We start from the raw sequence: 19,862 nt of genomic DNA on the forward strand, positions 1-19,862 counted from the left end.
TCCAGGGTACTCGGTAGGAAGGGTGCACTTCAGGACTTCTCCCCAGTGAGCGGGTATAAGGTCTCCTGGTCCGTGTTTCCCTCTCTCTAAGCTCCTGGCCAGCCTGCAACTGGGCCTAGCTTCTGTGTTGTGTTACTCTCTTCACCTGTCGCTTGGTAGTAGGACCTTCCGTAGGCAACCACTATCCCTGGGCGCCGGGGCCTTCGTGGTTCCTGGTCCTGTAATGGGTTTAGCTTCAGGTCGGCCAGGGACTTTTAGTCCTCCTGGTATGCCGGTGATCCCCACTGGGTATAAAGGGACCCTGTAGGCGTGGAGCCAGTGTCCGGTTTGTATACTCGGGGTGAACCTATGATGCTCCTCTGCCCCCTCAACTCCTCTCCTTACTGCCTCCGGCCACACTCGGGGGCCCTCAATACACAGCAGCAGACGTGCTGCGTCTTCGCTGCTCTCAACGTCAGCACACTCTCTCCTCAGACTCTCTGACTCTGTCTGACTGAATTGCCTGGCTCCACCCTCCATATATATATCCCTAACAGGCTTCCTCTGGTGGTATGAGGTGGAAGGGTGGAGGTGTTTGTATGTAATGAGGGCCTCTTGTGGAGAAGTCCGTCCATGCAGCCTTTTGGGTCCTGTGGTAGCTGTGAACAGCAGGGTGCCACATATGCTCACAGAACAAGAAGAAATAAATGGGCCAGCGGCCATCAAAATACAGCTGCTGGCCCAAGCACTGCGGTCCCTGGAAATCTGCCCGGGAGCCGGATAAAAGGTCACCGAGGGCCGTAACTAGCCTGTGGGCCTGAGGTTCCCCACCCCTGCTTTAAACTATGCTTTCGGATGACCATACGAATGAGCATCTTGCCTATTCAGATAAATGGAACAACTGGTCCTAAGACACATACACCCAAAGATCATTGAACAAAAAATAATCACATGGGATAATGAATTTACTGTCATTTGAGTTGCAGTAAAAGGTAAAATTATTCATTGCTATAGGTTGCAATTGGAAATATCATGACTAGAAAATAAGTAATTTTTCAACAGGACTGATAAATCTTCAGATTCCAAACTATTGCTTATGATTTATGTAACCATACTAGTAATTACAATGTGAATCATCCTTTCATACTTAAAGAAAACCGCTATTAACCAGCTTCCTGTCATTGGGGTGGGCAGTTACGGTTTCAGTCACCACAGTGAGTGGCGGCTGTAACCTCATCTGGCACTGACTGACAGCAGACTCAGCATTACAGGCGATACAAAACGTGTACTTTTTTTTCATAAAACAGCATTTTTAAATAGCAAAATATTTTTCCATTATTTTTTCACTTTGTTCTAATTTTTTTTCTTGTACATTTCTACAGTTTCACATGGCCCCATACAGTAATATTTTCTTATAAATTGCCCCTTATCCTGGCACTCATTCTGATATAATTCCCCCCTTCCTGTAATAATAGTCCCTCATCTTACAGTAATGTTCCCCATTCGGTCACTCTTCATGTACACATTAAAAAAAGCTATTCTTCTCACTCTCACAGTGAACAGCGTCCTCTTCCTCCTCCACAGACGGGCAGGGAAGCGGTGCATGGCAGTGACTTCATGTGCGGCCCGTGAAAGGCACGCTTACGTCAGCTGCTGGCCTCGGATAGGCAAGTGGTTGGTATAGGTACTGTGGTGCTCCGCAATACATTTCTATTAAATGAAAGGGTTAAGACTTCTGCTTTAAAGAGAACCTGACAGCTGATACACGCTGCCTGTTGTTCGGGTAGCATGGATCAGACACTGGCTCTATGATTTCAGTAATGTATATTTGACTTCGAAATGTTGCGGAGTTTCAGAGAAACACGTACTTAAAGTCATCAGGGACCAATCCACACTGGTGACTAGTTGGTTCCAAATGGTTTTTTCCCCATCTACTCCCCTAGAGTGACACGTCTCTATCTGACTGTGGATATAGGAAGAGACCTGTCAGTCATTGGCAGCAGGCGGCTTTTAAACTATGTTTTTCATTGAAACAGCATCGTGTTTCAGAGTCAAACAAACCTGGCTGAAATAATGCAGCAGTGTCCTATACATGCTGTCCATGTATTGGACAGTATGTTGTACAATATATAGTAAGCTGTCAGTTTCCCTTCAATACCATGTGGTTTTTAAGGCTTAGACATCTGTGCCAATTCATTTCCTAGTTACAATACAGTATATATGCATGTACATGTTAGTGGCCACCACTGGGGGGAGCTAATTTGCTTATTGCATACTGGGTTATAATGGCTTCATAACAGCAAGCAGCAAGTTCCAAAGCTCCCTGTAACGGTGGCTCCAAAAAGACAGATTTCTATCTTTTTATCCTAAATTTATACAGGTAGGTCAGAAAAATAACACGGTACAAGAATATATATTTTCCCTACAGGTAGGTTAGAGCTTTGATTACTATATAAATCAAAATTAATACATTTTTGATTACTTTTCTTGATTGCCATGTTACAGTTTTTCTACTCATATGTCACTTCTGATTATAAAATAATTAAGTACCTGCACAGTGTGTTGGAGTTTTGGGTTCTTGTAATGAAAGACAGTAAAGCTTAGAGGGTCCTTTGGAATCGCTTCTACCAGCATTAGATTGCAACACTGCAGGAGGCAAGACAGATAAGTGCAGATTTTAGATGTTATTCATTAATGGTATTTCCAGTTCAAACTTTTCATTGATGTTACTTGTCGGCACTAGCAGGAGATTACCTGAAAAGCTTTCTAAATAGAAATAATGAAGTCAATAACAGTTTTAAGTGGTCAACAGCAAAAACGCAGAATTCAATGTATAGTAGTGCTAGAAGACGACATGCACGGATTGCTGCCCTGTGGTACTCTGTGAAGTCGCCGCACTCACTTATCTATACACTCACTGATGTATACTAGTGAGTGAAGAGACCGCACTCACTGACATATATGGCTCCGTAACGTATACTACTCCGCGAAGACCCTGAATTCACCAACGTATACACTACACTCCATGAAGACACTGCACTTGCTGATGTATACTACTCCGAGAACAGAGCTCACTCACTAATGTATACTATTCCGAGAAGAGGCTGCACTCACTGATGTATACTACTCCGAGAAGAGGCCGCACTCACTGATGTATACTACTCCGAGAAGAGGCCGCACTCGCTGATGTATACTACTCCGAGAACTGCACTCACTCACTGATGTATACTTCTCCGAGAACAGGTCGCACTCACTGATGTATACTACACTATGAATACATCAATCATGAAGAAACAGCACTCACTTGTATAAAGTAGTACCTTACCAAGACACTAGTCCCATGTACGTACGATTGATGGAGCAGGAAGCTTATAACACTAATCGGTCATGTTGTAGACCTCAGTCTTTCTTCTTGGAGTAATTATTGCATTCCAACATATCCATTTTCTGACTAAATACCTTATACAGTTATTGTCAAGAAAAAAAGGCAGGCAGCACTCCAAAATTCTTTTGTGAAAAATAGGTGAACCTTATTAGCCCATATGGTGTGGTAATGTTTCGGCTGTGACCAATTTTTATCAAGCAGTGTCTAGTTACAAGCATGTGGTATACATCATAGAATCTCATTATTACAAAATTACAAACGCATTAGTGAATATTTTACATCATTATAATTCATTATTACCATATGAATTATAAATCTTGTATATTGTGAGCACTCAGGGGCAGGGTCCTCTCTCCTCCTGTACCAGTCGGTGACTCGTTTTGTTCAAAATTATTGTAAGTTTATTTGCTATGTATACCCCCTTTTTCACATGTAAAGCGCCATGGAATAAATGGTGCTATAATAGTAAACAATAATAAATTATATCATGCAATATTATGTATGCGCTATGAACTGTATTATCAATGATGGATATTGAAATTTTGCACTGATTTTTTTGTAAAATATTCACTAATGAGTATGTAATTTTGTAATTATGAGATTATATGATATATACCACATGCTTGCAACTAGACACTGCTTGACAAAGGTTGGTCACAACCGAAACGTTGCCACACCATATGGGCTAATTAAGTCCACCTATTTTTTACAAAAGAATTTTGGAGCGCTGCCTGCCTTTTTTCTTGATATTACTATTACAAATGGATATTTGTTTGAGGGCCTTGCACCCAGGACTTTAAATATACAGTGCTGTTCCAATTTGTCTTTCATACAGTTACTGAATATGTGTCACACATGAACCTATTTCTCTTGTAAGAGACAATTCAAGGAGAATTCTGAGCAGGAATTGTATTTTATTTGTGCCATATTAAATGGACCCGATTCTCTGACACAAGCTTCTGTTATGTCCTTTTTACTAATAGTTGTTTTCAAGTGTGTAACGAAATGCTTCATGTGATGACTGAGTCACGGCTTGACTGTCAGACCGCCACAAAGGAAACCTTGTTACAATGAATGAGATGCGGCGCGGCCAGCACTTCAGAGCTGTGACCTACCAGGATATGGGCTTTGTATGTGTAAGAATCGTCTCTTTTCTTTGTGATGAGGAGCAGTCTGTCAAACAGAAACAAAGTGCGCTCGTTCTTGGCTCGTTGAAAACGAAATGTGCCCTCCAAAACTAGCTCTCCATAACTTGTCAAGTCTGGTCCTTTCCAGTTAGTGAGCAGGCTCTGGATCTCCTAAGAGTGACATCAAATGACATTTTAGAAATCAGAAATCTTACATTATGTCCCATCATCTTTGTCTTATTGTAATATATAAGGCTATAAAACTCAGATGTAAAATATTACACAACATCTACAACCATGTGCATTTATAAAAGCTTTTAAAACGTTCAAAAATCTGTTCCACACTTATTTAAGAAGGGGATGTACATGTTTTATCATTGACTCCAGCTGAGCAGATGGATATTCAGTAAATCTTGTATTTTATTCATTTAGATCCCTAAATATTTTGGACGTAGGAGTCCAACGTGTCTTCCGAACCAGTGACTGATGGCACTCTGTGTACGATTGAGCACCAGAATTGTCGACAATCGAGAAATACCAGGACAGTCTGTAAAAAAAAAAAAAATTAAGGCGCCCTTGATTCTTTTGAAGAATCATAATTTTAGAGTTCACATTAAATGCAGCTAATGTCTTCATATTAGAATCATGAGCTGTGGACATGTATTACTTATAATCAAAATTATTCGTGTTCGGAAAAAATAGTCTGTCCGTGATTTTTTGATAAGTTGTCTGGGAAAAATAAAAAGTAAATTTGGTAACCCTGGTACACACACTGGACTCCTAAGCACACCTACGTGGTATCAAGCAAAATCTACACAGTAATGAGCATGTGCAGGAAGTGTAGCCTAAACAGCCATAGCAGGCTCAGGGCTATAACGTACATTGTCGTACAGACTGCATTGTATCTGTTATGGGGAAAATAGTATTTTCTATATTGCTCTACTATTTGGGACCTCGTTTGGATAGAAAATTTGCTTTGCAGCATTACAATGCTACTATACTTTACTGTCCAATAAAAAATGGTTAAGCTCCCATTTCTTAGGCTCAGCTACAGTACTATATATTGTAACTGACGCGCCCAGGGGATGGGAACGACTCGGCGCCCGGGCCTTGCTGTTAGTTTTGGGGGGATGCCGCGGTGGCCGGCTCCCGGGGCCGTACCCTGGGGTCACTCTTAAAAAGCAAGGAATAATGGGGGAAAGGTGTATGGGACAGGGAAAAGTTTGTGACGCTACCCATGGTGTCTGGTGAGGATCACCAGCGCTGCTACAGTCCTCTGAGGCCGGTGATCAGGCAGCTTAGTTGGTGCGGCTCCTCACAGGTGGAGCGGGGCCTCAGGGCAGCGTAGGAGAAGGGATGCAGGACAGAGGGGACCCAGCTGGGTCAGAGGAAGAATAGGCACACTCACAACAGTTCACTTCAGTACCTTTACTGGTGGTGTTTCAGGCACGATCAAGGGCACTGTAGGGTGAAGGGTGCATATCGGGACTCTCCCCAGTGAGCGGGTGTGGGGCCTCCTGTTTCTTGCCTTTTCCTGATAAGTTTATGACCTGCCTGGAAGCTAGGCTTAACTTGATCTCTGTCTTGCACCGGCTGACCTGGTGGTAGGGCCTTCTGATGGAGTTCACACTCCCTGGTCTCTTTGGCCTCAGTGACTCCTGACCCTGGTATGACAGTCAGCTTTTGGTGTTCCTGGGACATGTAGTTCGCCAGGGGTTCCGGTTGTTTCTGCTGGTCCTAGAGATCCTTGCAGACACGGACCCAGTGTCCGGTATATGGTCTTGGGGTGAGCTGGCTAAGCTCCTCTGCCCCCTATGTAGCTCGCTTACTCCACTTGCCTTCGACCGCTCAGGGCCCTGACTAGGCTTCACACTGGCAGTAGGCCTCGCTACTCTTCACCGCTCTTATGGCGTCAGCACGCCGTTGGCTCACTAACCTGAGCTCCTGAGTCTGGGCTGGGCTGACAACCTCTCTGGGTGCAGCAGACTGTAGACTTAGACTGTAGATTCCAGACTTAAACTGTAACTGGACTCCTTACAGACTTCAGACTTACTCCAGACTGAACTGCCTAGCTCCACCTTCCCTATTTATATCCCTAACGGGCTCCCTCTGGTGGTCTGAGGTGGAAGGTGGAGGTGTGTGAATGCTATGAGGGCCTCTTGTGGAGGAATCCATCCATGCACCCCTCTAGGATCTGTGGCACCAATGCGCAGCAGGGTGCCACATAACAATTGAGTATATATCTATGTATATCTAATGCCTTGGGATGCTGCCGCTATTTTTTTATTTTTTACATTTGGGGGGGGGGGGTTACTACTCCTATACATATACAAACTCCTCAATATTAAAATGGCAACACCAAAATAGAAAAGTTGTGGAGTTATGGAAATTACAAGATCAATAGACAGGTTAATGATAAAATTTTCAAAACAACTTGATTTATTCAGCATCAGGTATCAGCAACATGCAAACAAAAATATATATTTACACACATTAGGGTTATTAGAGTAACACAAGTCCAGAAATGCAGCAGACCTCGAGAAGGTCTCTTGACCATGTGGGCTCGTCAGATTTGATGAATGTTGTATATTCCATCCATTCTGAATTGCAAGTGAAATGAGATGTCACATACCAAGCCTAAGACGTCAAACAGTGTCTACACAAACCATCAGAAGATGTTTGCACGACACTGGGATATGAGTCCAGCTACAGGTGTTCCACTGATCTCACGCTGCTGCTATCATGGTGCAGAACAAAACAGCAATGGAGGATGGAATGGAGGTTCATCCTCTTCAGTCATGAGTCCCACTTTTGTCTTGCTGGAATGTGGGCAACACAATGAAGAGGCCTTCACTAGGGAACTTTAAAGTGTTTTAGGAGCCATTGTTACAACACAACACCTAGGTCACATATAGGTGGTAGTACTATGAGCAGCCAGCATGGCCTAAAAGTGCTACCATGGCCTGCAGCATCTTGGGACTTGTATCTCATCAAGAACATCTAGGTTAGCAATTGCAAAGGGAGCTGCAGGCAGCGGATCTTGATGATTTGTTTGTCCATCTACATTCATAGCAGAACATTCCTCAGACAACCATTACTAACCTCACTGATAACAGGCAAGGCCTGTAAGCGCATGTATTTCTGCATGTGGCGCTCATACTTTATACTGAATAAATCGAGATGTTGAAAATTATGTTTCCATGTTATTCACCATTTGTATATCATTTACATGTCTGTCCATACTGTGATTTTCAGTATTCCACAACTTTTCCTTCCTAGTGCTGCAATTTCAATGTTGAACGGTGTATGTGAGAGATATATAGATTATATATATATATATATATATATATATATATATATATATATATATATATATATATATATACATACATACATATACACACACATACATATACATACACACACACACACACACACACACACACACACACACACACACACACACACACACACACACACAGTACATATATATACACATTGTATACTGATTGGTTGCTATGTTTTAGTTTTAAAGTCCTTGAGGCGACATAAGAAAATAATTACCATTCAGAACATTTATCTTTCTTTAATATTCTTTTAAAAAATCTTGTAAGAAATGTAAAAAGATATATTTTTTTTCTGCTATTATTTGCTTCTATTATTATTCTATTAACACTTGGTTATTATAGTGTGACTTAACAAATAAATTTGTTACATTTTATATAATTGCAGGAGCCAAGTGAAAAATCTCTTCGGGAAATTGCAAATAGTGTTAATTAAAATATGGTGATCTATTTACTTCTGATAAAACTCAACATCTCAGAGTGTCAAACACATGAACCCACGAGTCCGCCAAAACAGAGCATAACACCACGTGTGTTGCCCAGCCAATTTTCTGCAAAAGCTTTCAGGCATTACAGGAGAATAGGCCTGGTGTAATAAGCTTTGATTCATTCATTATATATACTGTAGATGTGATGGCTGTTCAGTATTTGTTGTCCTTATGTTCTCATGTATTGCAGGTGTAATCTCCCATCATGCCTCTGTCTCTGTAACGGCGCCTAGCTTTTTCCTCACATCCTTTCTTTCTGGTCAGTGCAATCTTGGCAGAAACGTGCATCAGAGCTGGAGAGAGAATTCTTATGTTACCTCTTTCCTCTAAATTCTACCTCATCCTCATCCCTTCATCTTCTCTGAAATCTCAACATCATCATTTATCAAGGTACTGTTAATAAACTATCTAAAAAGTTTGTCAACTGCACCTTAGTTCCTGGACCATCGACGTGCAGCTGGTCAGACAAGAGAGAAGAGGATAGCAAGTAACCTATCTACCATTGCTTGTACAGAGATCCGTGGTCACATCCTTCAGACATGTCTCATTTATATACATCGGTGGCAAAATACCACGGTTGACCTTCTTCATTATGTGTGAAGGCTTGAAAATGCTAAATCTGCAGAGTCACCTCTGGTCAATTCTCACTAATTACTACAATACAATACTTCTATCGAAATAGATTGTTGGCTGTGAGGATTATGTGGGGTTTTTAACACACAAAAATAAACTTTTTTTTAATTATAAAGAAAAATTATATGATATGGCCAAAATTGTAACTCAGAAAAATTCAGAAAAAGTGGATAAAATACATACAACATTTTGTCCAAAATGTTGTTTTTCCCAATTGTCCCATAATAAAATCATACAAGTTAATTTATAAAGTAAAATACATTTCAGAAAGTTGACATTAAAAGCTGGGTTACTTCTAAAATTCACCTTGGTGACCAAACGTCTTGCAGATTCAGAAAATAGGTTGCATTGGAAGAAATCTGTTATGTATAATCTCAGCGAAAGGCCACATCTTGTACACGGAAATAAATGATCTAATTACTCTGATCGTCATATGTACCTGAAGTCGGATGTCATGTTCATGTTTCCTTTTCATGTCGTTAATATGCCATGCCACACGTTGCATCGTGTCAATTGCATCAAGGACAACATCATACCCCTCTGTATCCTTGTACAGGTGGTTGGATATCTCCTAAAACATTGAAGAAGTGGCAGCATGATACATTTTTTTTGCATTTTCTTAAGGTCTTGTATTATATCTTATTATATACTATACAAGTGAAATTATTAACAACAGATAATCACTAAAAGGGTTGTCAGAACTGGAAAACTCTACAATGTAGCCTCAGTTTTAAGCTACAGGAAAAATGTAGTAACACACATTGACAATTCAAATGAATTAGCGACCAAATAGTATTATTATGTCTACATAAGGGAGAAACTTTGTTGAGCTCTTCCCTGTTAATATGTACTATAGCATATTTTAACCCCTGGCATGACTTCCCCCATTGATATAACAGGTTTATTATTATAATATGTACTTTCCTTTCATAATACCAATAAATTAATAAGATAACAATGAAAGTGTTTAAATAAAATATTTACTAGTCAGTGCTATTTCTGGCAATACTTCTACTAGGTTTCAATTTTCTTGCTTTATAATTTCCAAGTTAAGTCTTTAAGCCAAATGATTGAAATTGTTTAGAGAATGTTGGTGGCAGAATCTCCTACACCTTTTAGCAATAATAATAAGCAAACAGTGACTTGCCTTAGGTCATCAAACCCATAAGCCTTTGTAATCCAAACCATGACTTTCACTGCCGGTCACACCTAGTAACTGATTGTAAGCCAAGCTGCCTTACACTCTCGGTCTCAATTTTGATTTTGTAAAAATATCTAGAAATCATCCAATAACTGTGAACACTTACATGCAGCAGTAGATGGTACTTAAGGATCCTTTGAACAGGCTTCAGAAGGTACGAGCCCAGAGGAAGACTGTGCTGTAGAACTTCTTGTCTTTCTCTGAAGAATTTTGCAAGGATTTTGTTTCTCATGCATTCGGTTAGAACAGCTACAGACCTGTGAATTGATAGCAGTTGGTTCAGGTATACAGGAGGTATGTCAGCCATTTATTCAATACCAACTATATGATGTGCAGAAGCTCAGGAACTATTACTGTGCTTTCTGATATGCAAATTCAGGAAGAGGACTTGAACTCTAGCGCCACCTGTTAGAAGTAGCAATCCTACAAGTCAATATCGACCCTTTAACGAGTCGTGCAATATGACTTTGGCTTTTATCCTAACAAGAGTCCCAATTTGCAGACACGGTGTTTCGGGGTATTGACCCTCATCAGAGCAAAGTATGAGATCTGATTTTGTGCTTTCGGATAAATGACATTATAAATGATGTGAAACAAAATTTCCTACGTATAAGGACATAGATCAGCTATAGACATTAGAATTCTCTCTGGGTCTCAACAATTATTTTCCTATATAGAAGAAGCAGGAATTGGATTTTTTCCAATGTCCCATCCTGAGATGTGTCAAGTAGCAGCTTATGGAAAATGTCAACGTACCCAAGATGGTTGTAGAAAACCTAGCTCTTTAGAAGCCGAGCCATCTAGCCTTTATTGAACAACACAGTTGTTCAATTAATGAGAATGTGGTCAGCCTCATTAATTTTCCAGTATCAACAAGTAAAGCCCCCCATACACTTTAGCTATGATGCTTCGGTCAGCAGCTATTTCTCCCGACTCCCCATACACAGGTGCGCTCGCTCTACTGAACTCTCCTGTGCTCCACTTGAGAGAGCCGCTGCCAGACATATCTGTCGGTAGATTACCTTTTAAAGGACAAAGGAATCTGCAGCCTGAAATCAGACATGCCGGATCCTTATCTCCACTGACAGTATCTGTCTAGGTCACTAAGTTTTTGTCGCCTAATCTGAGAGAAGCATAATGTAGAGACAGAGATCTCAATTCCACTACCATGTCACATATTGGGATGATTTCTGAAGTTTTGATAAAACCGTGATTTTTTTTTTTTTTTTATCAGCAGGAGATTAACTAGAGGACTAGTAAACCTGCTGTAGGCCTCCCTATTCATGACTGTATAATCCCACCCACACCTCTAATTGGCAGCTTTCTGCCCATGCATAACATACACACAATACTTCCAATCACTTGTGTGGGAGGGGTGATAGAGCTCAGCAGAGAACCAGTAGAACGGCAGCAGATAAAACAATTTTTAATCAAAACTACAGCAACTAGTAAATTAAAGGGAACCTCACATGGAGCGGCTGCTGTAACTGCACCCATGGCACTATATGAAAGCTTGCTCAGCATTAGGGCCTATTGTCAGTCAGTGCTGGGTGTGCAGTTACAGCAGCTGCTCTCTATACACAGTGGTGACTGAACCCGCACCGGCACCACCCCCTTTACTGAAACCTGAATGCTACCGGGAGGATTAACGTTAATTTCTTCCCAGCAGCAGGGGTCTAACTGCTGGCACCGGGCAGGTTCAGAAAGCTATTAACCTGCAGAATAAACTCAATATCTGCTGGCAAATAGTGTTTTTTTTATGTGACAGTTTCCCTTTAAGTGATACATCACTAGAATCAGGGTCTCTGCTCCTTCATTATGCTGCTCTCATATGTGTTAGCAAAAACCTGGTGTAAAATTCCCTTTAAGACTAAAGATAGCCTCAAAAAGAATGTTGGCCAAACCTGACCCTCCTCAGATAGCAGATCCTGGGAGTGAGAAGGATTCAGCAGTTGAATTTCAAAAAATGATAGAACTAGCCATACACATGAATAGCTGTCATCTATCTTCTTGTAATCAAAATGGCAGCATACACACATTCAATATAATGAAATTAGGAAGACATACCTCGGATAGTTTGTGCAATATTGTGTGTAGATGTGAAATTCTTCACTCTGAAAAGAATAATTATATAATCATTGTCAAATTATTAAAAGTTGTTAGTTTAAATGGGCTGTAATTAATAGGTAACACACAAATATCAGATCAATCAGGGTTGGATCCTAAGGTCCTGTTCACATGTCCAGTTGTCATTTGTTTGTAATGGATGCAGTGTTTTTTTTAAAAAAAACAAAAAACTGAATCCATTGTAACCAGAGCATGAATGTATGCTTACTTTGGTTTCCATTTTGCATCCATTTTTTCCCGTTTGTAATTGTTCCATTTTTACTAGAGGTGTATACCGGAGTACTTTAAATGTTCTGGGCATGCGCAGTACTTAAAAAGCAGATCCATAAACAAAAGACATAACATATAAAAAGACAATTATGATCCGGTTCCCATAGACTTTAATGGGAAAAAAATGGTTCAAGTTGCTATTTATTTTTTTGGTTGTTCAAAAAACTTGGGCAGACTTTTTATTTGATTCAGCTAAAAAATGGATTCTGGATTCCAGCTAAAATACAAATCAAACAAAATATTGTAGGACACTTGCATTCCTTTTCAAATAACTTACATTTCAGTTTTTGTCATTACAAAATGGATCCCAGAACGGAAATAACTACTGGACATGTGAACATACCTTTAGTTCTGAGACTAAGCAAAACTACAGAGAGTAGGTTTACTAAACATTAGTACATTTTTTACCGATAGTCATGCATGTACAATGTTTACTATCAGAATACAAAAGTACACTAAAGGGGTATTTACACTGCAAGATAACAGTGAATGATTGTTGTTAAAAAATGCTCATGTCACAACTCTCTTGCCGATTAGCTCTGTACTACTTCTAATTGCAGGGCATCCCTTCTATGAACTGGTGCAGCATCTTCCAGATGAGGTCGTACTAATGCGCAGTAAAGAGTCAAGCAAGTTAATGCCTTTACTAATACATGTCAATATCCTTCTTGCTTTAGCAGCCACCTATTGACATTAAATAACATGCAGTCTGTGATCTACAAGTACACGAAGATCCTTCTCTACAAGTGACTCTCCTAGTTTTACTCCCACTAGAACCTATGTATTTACCATGCGATTATAAGTCTTTTTGTAATTACCTTTGGTAGTCTTTATTGCGTGTGAGTGGCGCTATCGCTGACCTCTCACAGGCATCACGTGACCTCTGGCTGCAGCTGGCTCTGACATCCGCTGATGTTGCGTCAAGTACAGGCTGCAGTCGGGCGTTCCACGGTGGATGCTGGTCTGTGGGCGGGGTTACCCCGCGCGTCACACCCAGCATCCACCGCGCGCTCTCTCTCCTCATTCATTGGGAAAGGACGCGGTGGATGCTGGGTGTGAATCGCGGGGTAACCCCGCCCACAACCCAGCATCCACCACGGGGACTGCATCACTGACGTCACACCTCACTTGACGTGACAGCGGAAGGAGGAGCAGGCTGCCGCCGGGGGTCACGTGATGCCTGTGAGCGGTCAGCGATAGCGCCACTCACACGCAATAAAGACTACCAAAAGGTAATTACAAAAAGACTTATAATCACAGGGTAAATACATTGGGGCAATCGTAAAAAGTAGTGGACAACTTCTTTAACACATCAAAATGCTCGAGAACAGCAAATGGACAAAACTTCTGCTTTAATAGAGGTGGTCCCACTTAATGATCTTTGCATCTTTTTTTTGTTAAATAAATAATGACCGTGTAATTTGTAATTTTTTTGTCTGATGCTATATTTACCAATTTCTAAGACATCCTAAGGACCAAATTTATTTTTTTTCAATTACGCACAGATATGTAAAACCACAGAATTATTAGAGGTCATACTTAGTTTTTTATGATTTATATAAGCTGGTTGCTATAGATATTGTATGTATACACTGGAAACATTGTACAATAGTTTATACTGTAATTTATAACTTGCTTAAGCACTTTTAAAGTCTTGCTAGCTAAGGGAGTGTTATAAGCACTATTCAAACATGTTATATACATTTGTATCATTAGATAGAACACTGAATAAAATGTGATAAATGAGAAAAGAACAAATATGATTATGTCGTTTAAAGTCCGTTGTATTGGGTAACAGGAGCTTTAAAGGCAAGAAACACAAATGAAATACTTTAGGTGTGGTTCACCAAAGAAAGAGAAAAATACATTGGATTCTAATGATATCAGGCACAGAAGTGCAATATTTCTACCAAACATAATTAACTACTAAAAAGGAATATAACATCATGAAACTTAAATAAAAAGGGCTGTTTAGTTTAGAAAACCCATTTTTAGAAAACCCATTTTTAGACACCACATTGTGGAATTATTGAGTCCTGTTCAGAATCGACAATTTGGCTAGAGTAGAGACTGGGTACAAAGGGTCTCGCACGCTTTCTTTGGAGACCTCTTCTGCCCCATTCCCTTCCCTTTGGAGGACCTCTCCTGCCCCATTCCCTTCCCTTTGGAGGACCTCTCCTGCCCCTATTACAAACACTGATTTGATTGAGGACGATTACTGCCGGGTTTAATCACAATTTACAGCTGAACGCCAGGGGTCCTAGGAGAGGTCCACTTGGAGATAAATGTAATGTCAATAGAAATTTTTAACAAGGAAGGATTATTCAAAGCAGAGTTCCCCTGTAATACATCTTCCAAGTGGCTGGAATAATTTCTACTAAGCTACATATGTTATGTAGGATTCTTACTTTGGAAGTAACTTTCATAAGTTCTTCATAAACAATAAGCCATCTGCTATATGTGACAATGTTGCTGCCAAATTAGCATGAATCTGTCACTGTATATAGTAAAGAAAGGAGGGTGCAGCTACAGATTCTCATGCCTTACGTTAAACAATATGATGAGAGGCATCTGATTGGCTACCACAGCTGCTGCTGCTACTGCTACTGCTACTGCTACTGCTACCTCCAATTAGAAATGTAGTATAGTTTTTCTGATTCGCTAAGTCTCTTTCCTCATGTGCAGGCATTGCAGGACCTTAGGACCTTGGGTATCCATGGTTACGACCACTGATATAGTGACAGTTAGCTAGTTGTTAGTGGACGTAACCATGGATACCTAAGGTCCTGCAATGCCTGCACATGAGGAAACAGACAGAGCGAATCAGAAAAACTATACTACATTTCTAATTAAAGGTATTTGCTATTATCATTACTACTACACCTACTACATATTGGGATAGGATCTTGGAGATAGGAATAACCCTTTAACTATAAGTCACAACCACTGTATCAGTTTCTCTCTTTTGGCTTTACTGAAAAATACAGACATACAAATCAGAGCTACTTATGGCCATCCTATCTGTATATAAGAGACACTGAAAATTACCTTTGAAACAAAACATTCTGCAATTGCAACTGGGTCATTGTCACAGTTTTCAAGCTCTTGGAGAAGTTCACTGAGGAAAAAAAATACAAAAGGATTATTTTTTTAAAAAAAAGCAATGTAAAGTAGTAATGATGAAATGGACCTGTTATTTCTGGGGACTTCTCATAATAAGCTGTCGTGTGCGTCTTCATGTCCCCTCTTCAATAATCTCTACCAGTTGCTAGTGTGTAGAGCAGGCCCGGACTGCTAATCTGCCTTATCGGGCAGATGCCCGGTGAGCTGGTCTGTTAGGTCAAAAACTGGGCTGCCTGGCTACTGTTGTCAGTGTACCATTGTGTATAAGTGAGTCATGCATTCTGTGTGGAGTCTGAGGTTATCCGATTATCTACTTATCTTTATGGTAGGTAAATAAATGACTGGACAACTCAGAGTTCTAAGAGTATAGGATGGGCAATCCAGACACAGATTTGACTTTGAAAAGATGGTCTTGTATATTGTGCACTAATTAATAGCTTCTAATGCCTCTAACTGCAGAGTTTGCTCTGAAGAGTTTGTCATTGTCAGAACAGTCATTCACACAGGTACCATTCCTCCAGTATTCACTGGGAAAATACTAATGTGTTTTCAAAATGACAGTGTTCATGAAGCAGAGCTGGGCTATGTTAAGGTGGCAAGGGTTCAAGAAGTGACAAGGTGCCGGGCTTCTCCTGTCCTGTATATATACACTGCACAGTACCACTACTCCTGTCCTGTATATATACATTGCACAGTACCACTCCTCCTGTCCTGTATATATACACTGCACAGTACCACTCCTCCTATCCTGTATATATACACTGCACAGTACCACTCCTCCTGTCCTGTATATATACAATGCACAGTACCACTCCTCCTGTCCGGTATATATACACTACACAGTACCACTCCTCCTGTCCTGTATATATACACTACACAGTACCACTCCTCCTGTCCTGTATATACACACTGCACAGTACCACTCCTTCTGTCCTGTATATATAAACACACACTGCACAGTACCACTTCTCCTGTCCTGAGAGGCGTCAATATTGGTTTAGTATTTTCAATATTACTATGGCCAAATAAGAATAAGCATTGGAAAACCTGTTTAAATGGATTATCCTAAGTAATACCCTCCCCTCTGGATAGGGGATAACTGTCCAATTGCTGGAGATCTGACTTTTGGGACCCCCATGGTCCCGAGAATCGGAGCTCTGTAGAGCACCATGTTAATGGAGCTGTGGCCGATCATACGCACTGTGGCGCCATTCACATGCGGCTCTTCAAATAACTCCTTTTAGGAGAGTGAGGGGCACGTGCACACGATCAGTAATTGCTGCGGATTGCACGCAGCACACTTGCGCTGCGTGCAATCCGCAGCGGCCAGATGTTACAGCATAGTGGATGAGATTTGTAAAAATGCCATGTCCACTATGAGTCTCCGTGCACCTGCGGACACGGATATGTGGCGCGTCTTTCCAGACCGCAGCATGTCAATTTCTCTTGCGGAGACATTAGTCTCCACAAGAGAAATAATTTCAGTGCAATGTATAGGATGCATGAACACATGTGGATTCAACTGTGTGCAGCGCTTTGGGTGCAGCATAAACTATACTGCATTCAAAGTGCTGCCAATACCGACCGTGTGCACATACCCTTATTGTATGTGGGCTGGTGGAGTTTGTGTGGCAGGGCAGCTTTTTTGACCCAGTCCGGCCCAGGTGTAGAGGGTAGCCATCATGATGAATCCCTCATATCTGTGTATATAATGCATGAAAGACCAGTTCTTTTTTTATGTATGTGACACGCCCCCTGGGCCGCGGGGTACTCGGCAGCCTGGCCTCTGGTTGCCGGGGGATATCACGGTGGCTGGCCCGGTCTGTGATCCAGGGCGGTCAGTAAAAAGGGGGGAATTATTATATGGGATTTGGAAAGTTCGTGACGCCACCTGTGGTGTCTGGTGAGGATCACCAGCGCTGCAACAGTCCTCTGAGGCAGATGTTAGGGCAGCTTATGATGGAACGACTCCCCACAGGTGGAGCAGGCATCAGGGCAGTGAAGTGAGAGCGTGGGTTGCGCTGGGCGTTGTAGTGCAGGGGGAACAATGGCGCCGATGAAAGAATGGACGGAGGCAGTACAGTGCAGTCATCCGAGATTTTACTCACATTTCCTCAGACAGCCCACAGGTGCACCGTACAGGTGCAGGCCTCCCACGTCGCGCTGCGTTCACCGGGCAGGGTTCAATCCTTCCTCAGGCAACTTGGGAATACCTGGCAGAACCCCACTTTCTCGTGTTCCTATTTTGACCGTCTTCACACTGGTCTTTCTCCCTCCTGCTCTGCGCTGCCAACTCTCAGTCCTGTTCGGGTACTCTGAAGTCCCTCCTGTCCGTCGGAGTTACACAGACTTGCTTGACCCTCAGGGGACGAGAATGCGGCTGCGATCCCTCTGTCTTCTGACAGATGCGGGGCGTACGGGTGCCGTCCTGCATGCGCCGTACCCCCTGGGATCCTCTCTTCTACGGAGCCTACTCCCTGCTCCCCTCCTGGGCCTCCTGACTTGGCCCTACTTGTGGAGCAGATCTCCTAATGAGACTCTGCTCCCAGACTGTTCCTCTGAACTGTCCCGAGCTGTTCTTCTGAACTGCTCCCTAGAACTCAACCTGCCACCGTAAGATGGCTTCCCTATTTATACTCCTACTAAAGTGCTCCCTCAAACTACTTTCTCCACCCACACCCACTACTGGTTCCCCCTACCTTTGGGTTCCTACCACTCCAGCCAGGGTCAGGGGCTCAGCAGCTGCACTCTGTATGTTGCCCCTCCGGCCGGCCTGGAGCAGTGTAGTGTTGGATGCAGGTGTTTTGGGGTTCCGTGCAGCACTTCCTCCTTACCTGAGAGAAGGGAGACACCACACCTCTGGTTGAGGTGCAGTACCTCTGTGGTGACTGAACCCTCAGGGGCGCCACATATGCTGCACATGTTCAGAAGCAGCAACATGGAGGAAATTATACTGAACAGTATAGCTGTGACTCCAGCACTGGGGTGAGATAAAATACCAGTAGTGGATTCACTTCTGTTTGTGAAGCTCTACTTCCTTCATATATCTCCTTAGATTTCAATATGCAGTTCTTATCTGATCCCTAACTGTGACTGCAGTCCAGTTTAGTGTTGAGCAAGATGGATCTGAGCTGTATTTCAGGCTGAATGATAAGTTCAGGAGACAAGGGGAGGAGAAGAAGTGGCTCATAAATAGAGAAAGAAACATTTTCCATTTCTTATATTTGCTTGTACTATTGATTTGTGCAAAAGTTATTAAAACAATGTTAGATTATTTTTCCAAAGAAGAACTCATTTTGGCATTTCAGCGCTTTTGGTGAGGAACCACATGTCCGAGCTTAGTGTATACAAACGAGGACAAGTGGAAAAAAAACAAAGGCATCCTTTTCATACATTTATTTTACTTTATATAAGGAAATACTCAAAACTTTAATTACAGATAAAGCTAATACATCCATATTTTCTCAACACACCTGTTGAAATTGTAGATATCACGTATATTTCCAAATAGGGCTGATCGCTCTTCTGCTCCTAAGGAAAGTCTTGTCTGGTCAGAGATGCAATTGAGATAATCCTGAAGAAAATAAATAAAATGGGAAGTATCAAAGTGATGGCATTAGCCAAGAGATCCATTGCACAGCATATGACATGGGTCAAAAATATAAAACATTTAGCTTTCCACCAATCATACAGCTGAAATCAAATGCCAGGCGTTGCTTCAGTTTCCCCTAGATAGTATTATTGATCCACAATACAGGAGTCCATGAGTAACAGTTTAGCTAATGCCAAGCAATTAGTGTTAATGTGTCCAGCGCTTGGCGTTCAGACACAGGGGTGGCACCGGCACGGTTTCAGTCACCGCTGAGTGTATAGATAGCGATGCCTGTAACTGCGTCCCCGGCACTGACTGATTGGCGGTCCTAATGCAGAGCCTACTTTTTGTCAGTGGTGGTAGTAGTGGTTGGGGGTGCGGATACAGCTTCCGCTCTCTATACACAGGAGTGACTGATCCCGCGTCAGCGCTTTCTCTATAACTGAACCCCAAACGCTGACAGGGGGAATAAAGCTCACTTCTTCCGGGAAGCGGAGCTTTAAGTGCGGACGTTGGGCAGGTTCAGAACGCTATTAACCTGCAAATTAACCCCATATCTGCAGGTTAATAGTTTTTTTTCCACATAACAGGTT

At 41.8% G+C, this 19,862-nt stretch overlaps 1 protein-coding gene across 5 annotated transcripts in view; it reads right to left on the bottom strand.

Moving 5' to 3' along the window:
- Positions 1-19,862, bottom strand: part of PLEKHG1 (pleckstrin homology and RhoGEF domain containing G1) — a 276,017-nt gene that overhangs the window by 46,056 nt on the left and 210,099 nt on the right. For all 5 annotated transcript variants that reach the window (XM_073672679.1, XM_073672678.1, XM_073672674.1 and 2 more), the window contains 7 exons: positions 19,151-19,251; positions 15,603-15,672; positions 12,225-12,271; positions 10,264-10,414; positions 9,396-9,527; positions 4,480-4,662; positions 2,530-2,625 (listed from right to left, as the gene is read on the bottom strand). In XM_073672679.1, the coding sequence (XP_073528780.1) occupies positions 2,530-2,625; positions 4,480-4,662; positions 9,396-9,527; positions 10,264-10,414; positions 12,225-12,271; positions 15,603-15,672; positions 19,151-19,251 (780 nt within the window). The remainder of the gene's footprint in view (positions 1-2,529; positions 2,626-4,479; positions 4,663-9,395; positions 9,528-10,263; positions 10,415-12,224; positions 12,272-15,602; positions 15,673-19,150; positions 19,252-19,862) is intronic.

Source organism: Phyllobates terribilis, unplaced genomic scaffold (assembly GCF_046119375.1).
Source record: "Phyllobates terribilis strain yellow unplaced genomic scaffold, ASM4611937v1 Scaffold_3__8_contigs__length_932513732, whole genome shotgun sequence".
Lineage (NCBI taxonomy): Eukaryota > Metazoa > Chordata > Amphibia > Anura > Dendrobatidae > Phyllobates > Phyllobates terribilis.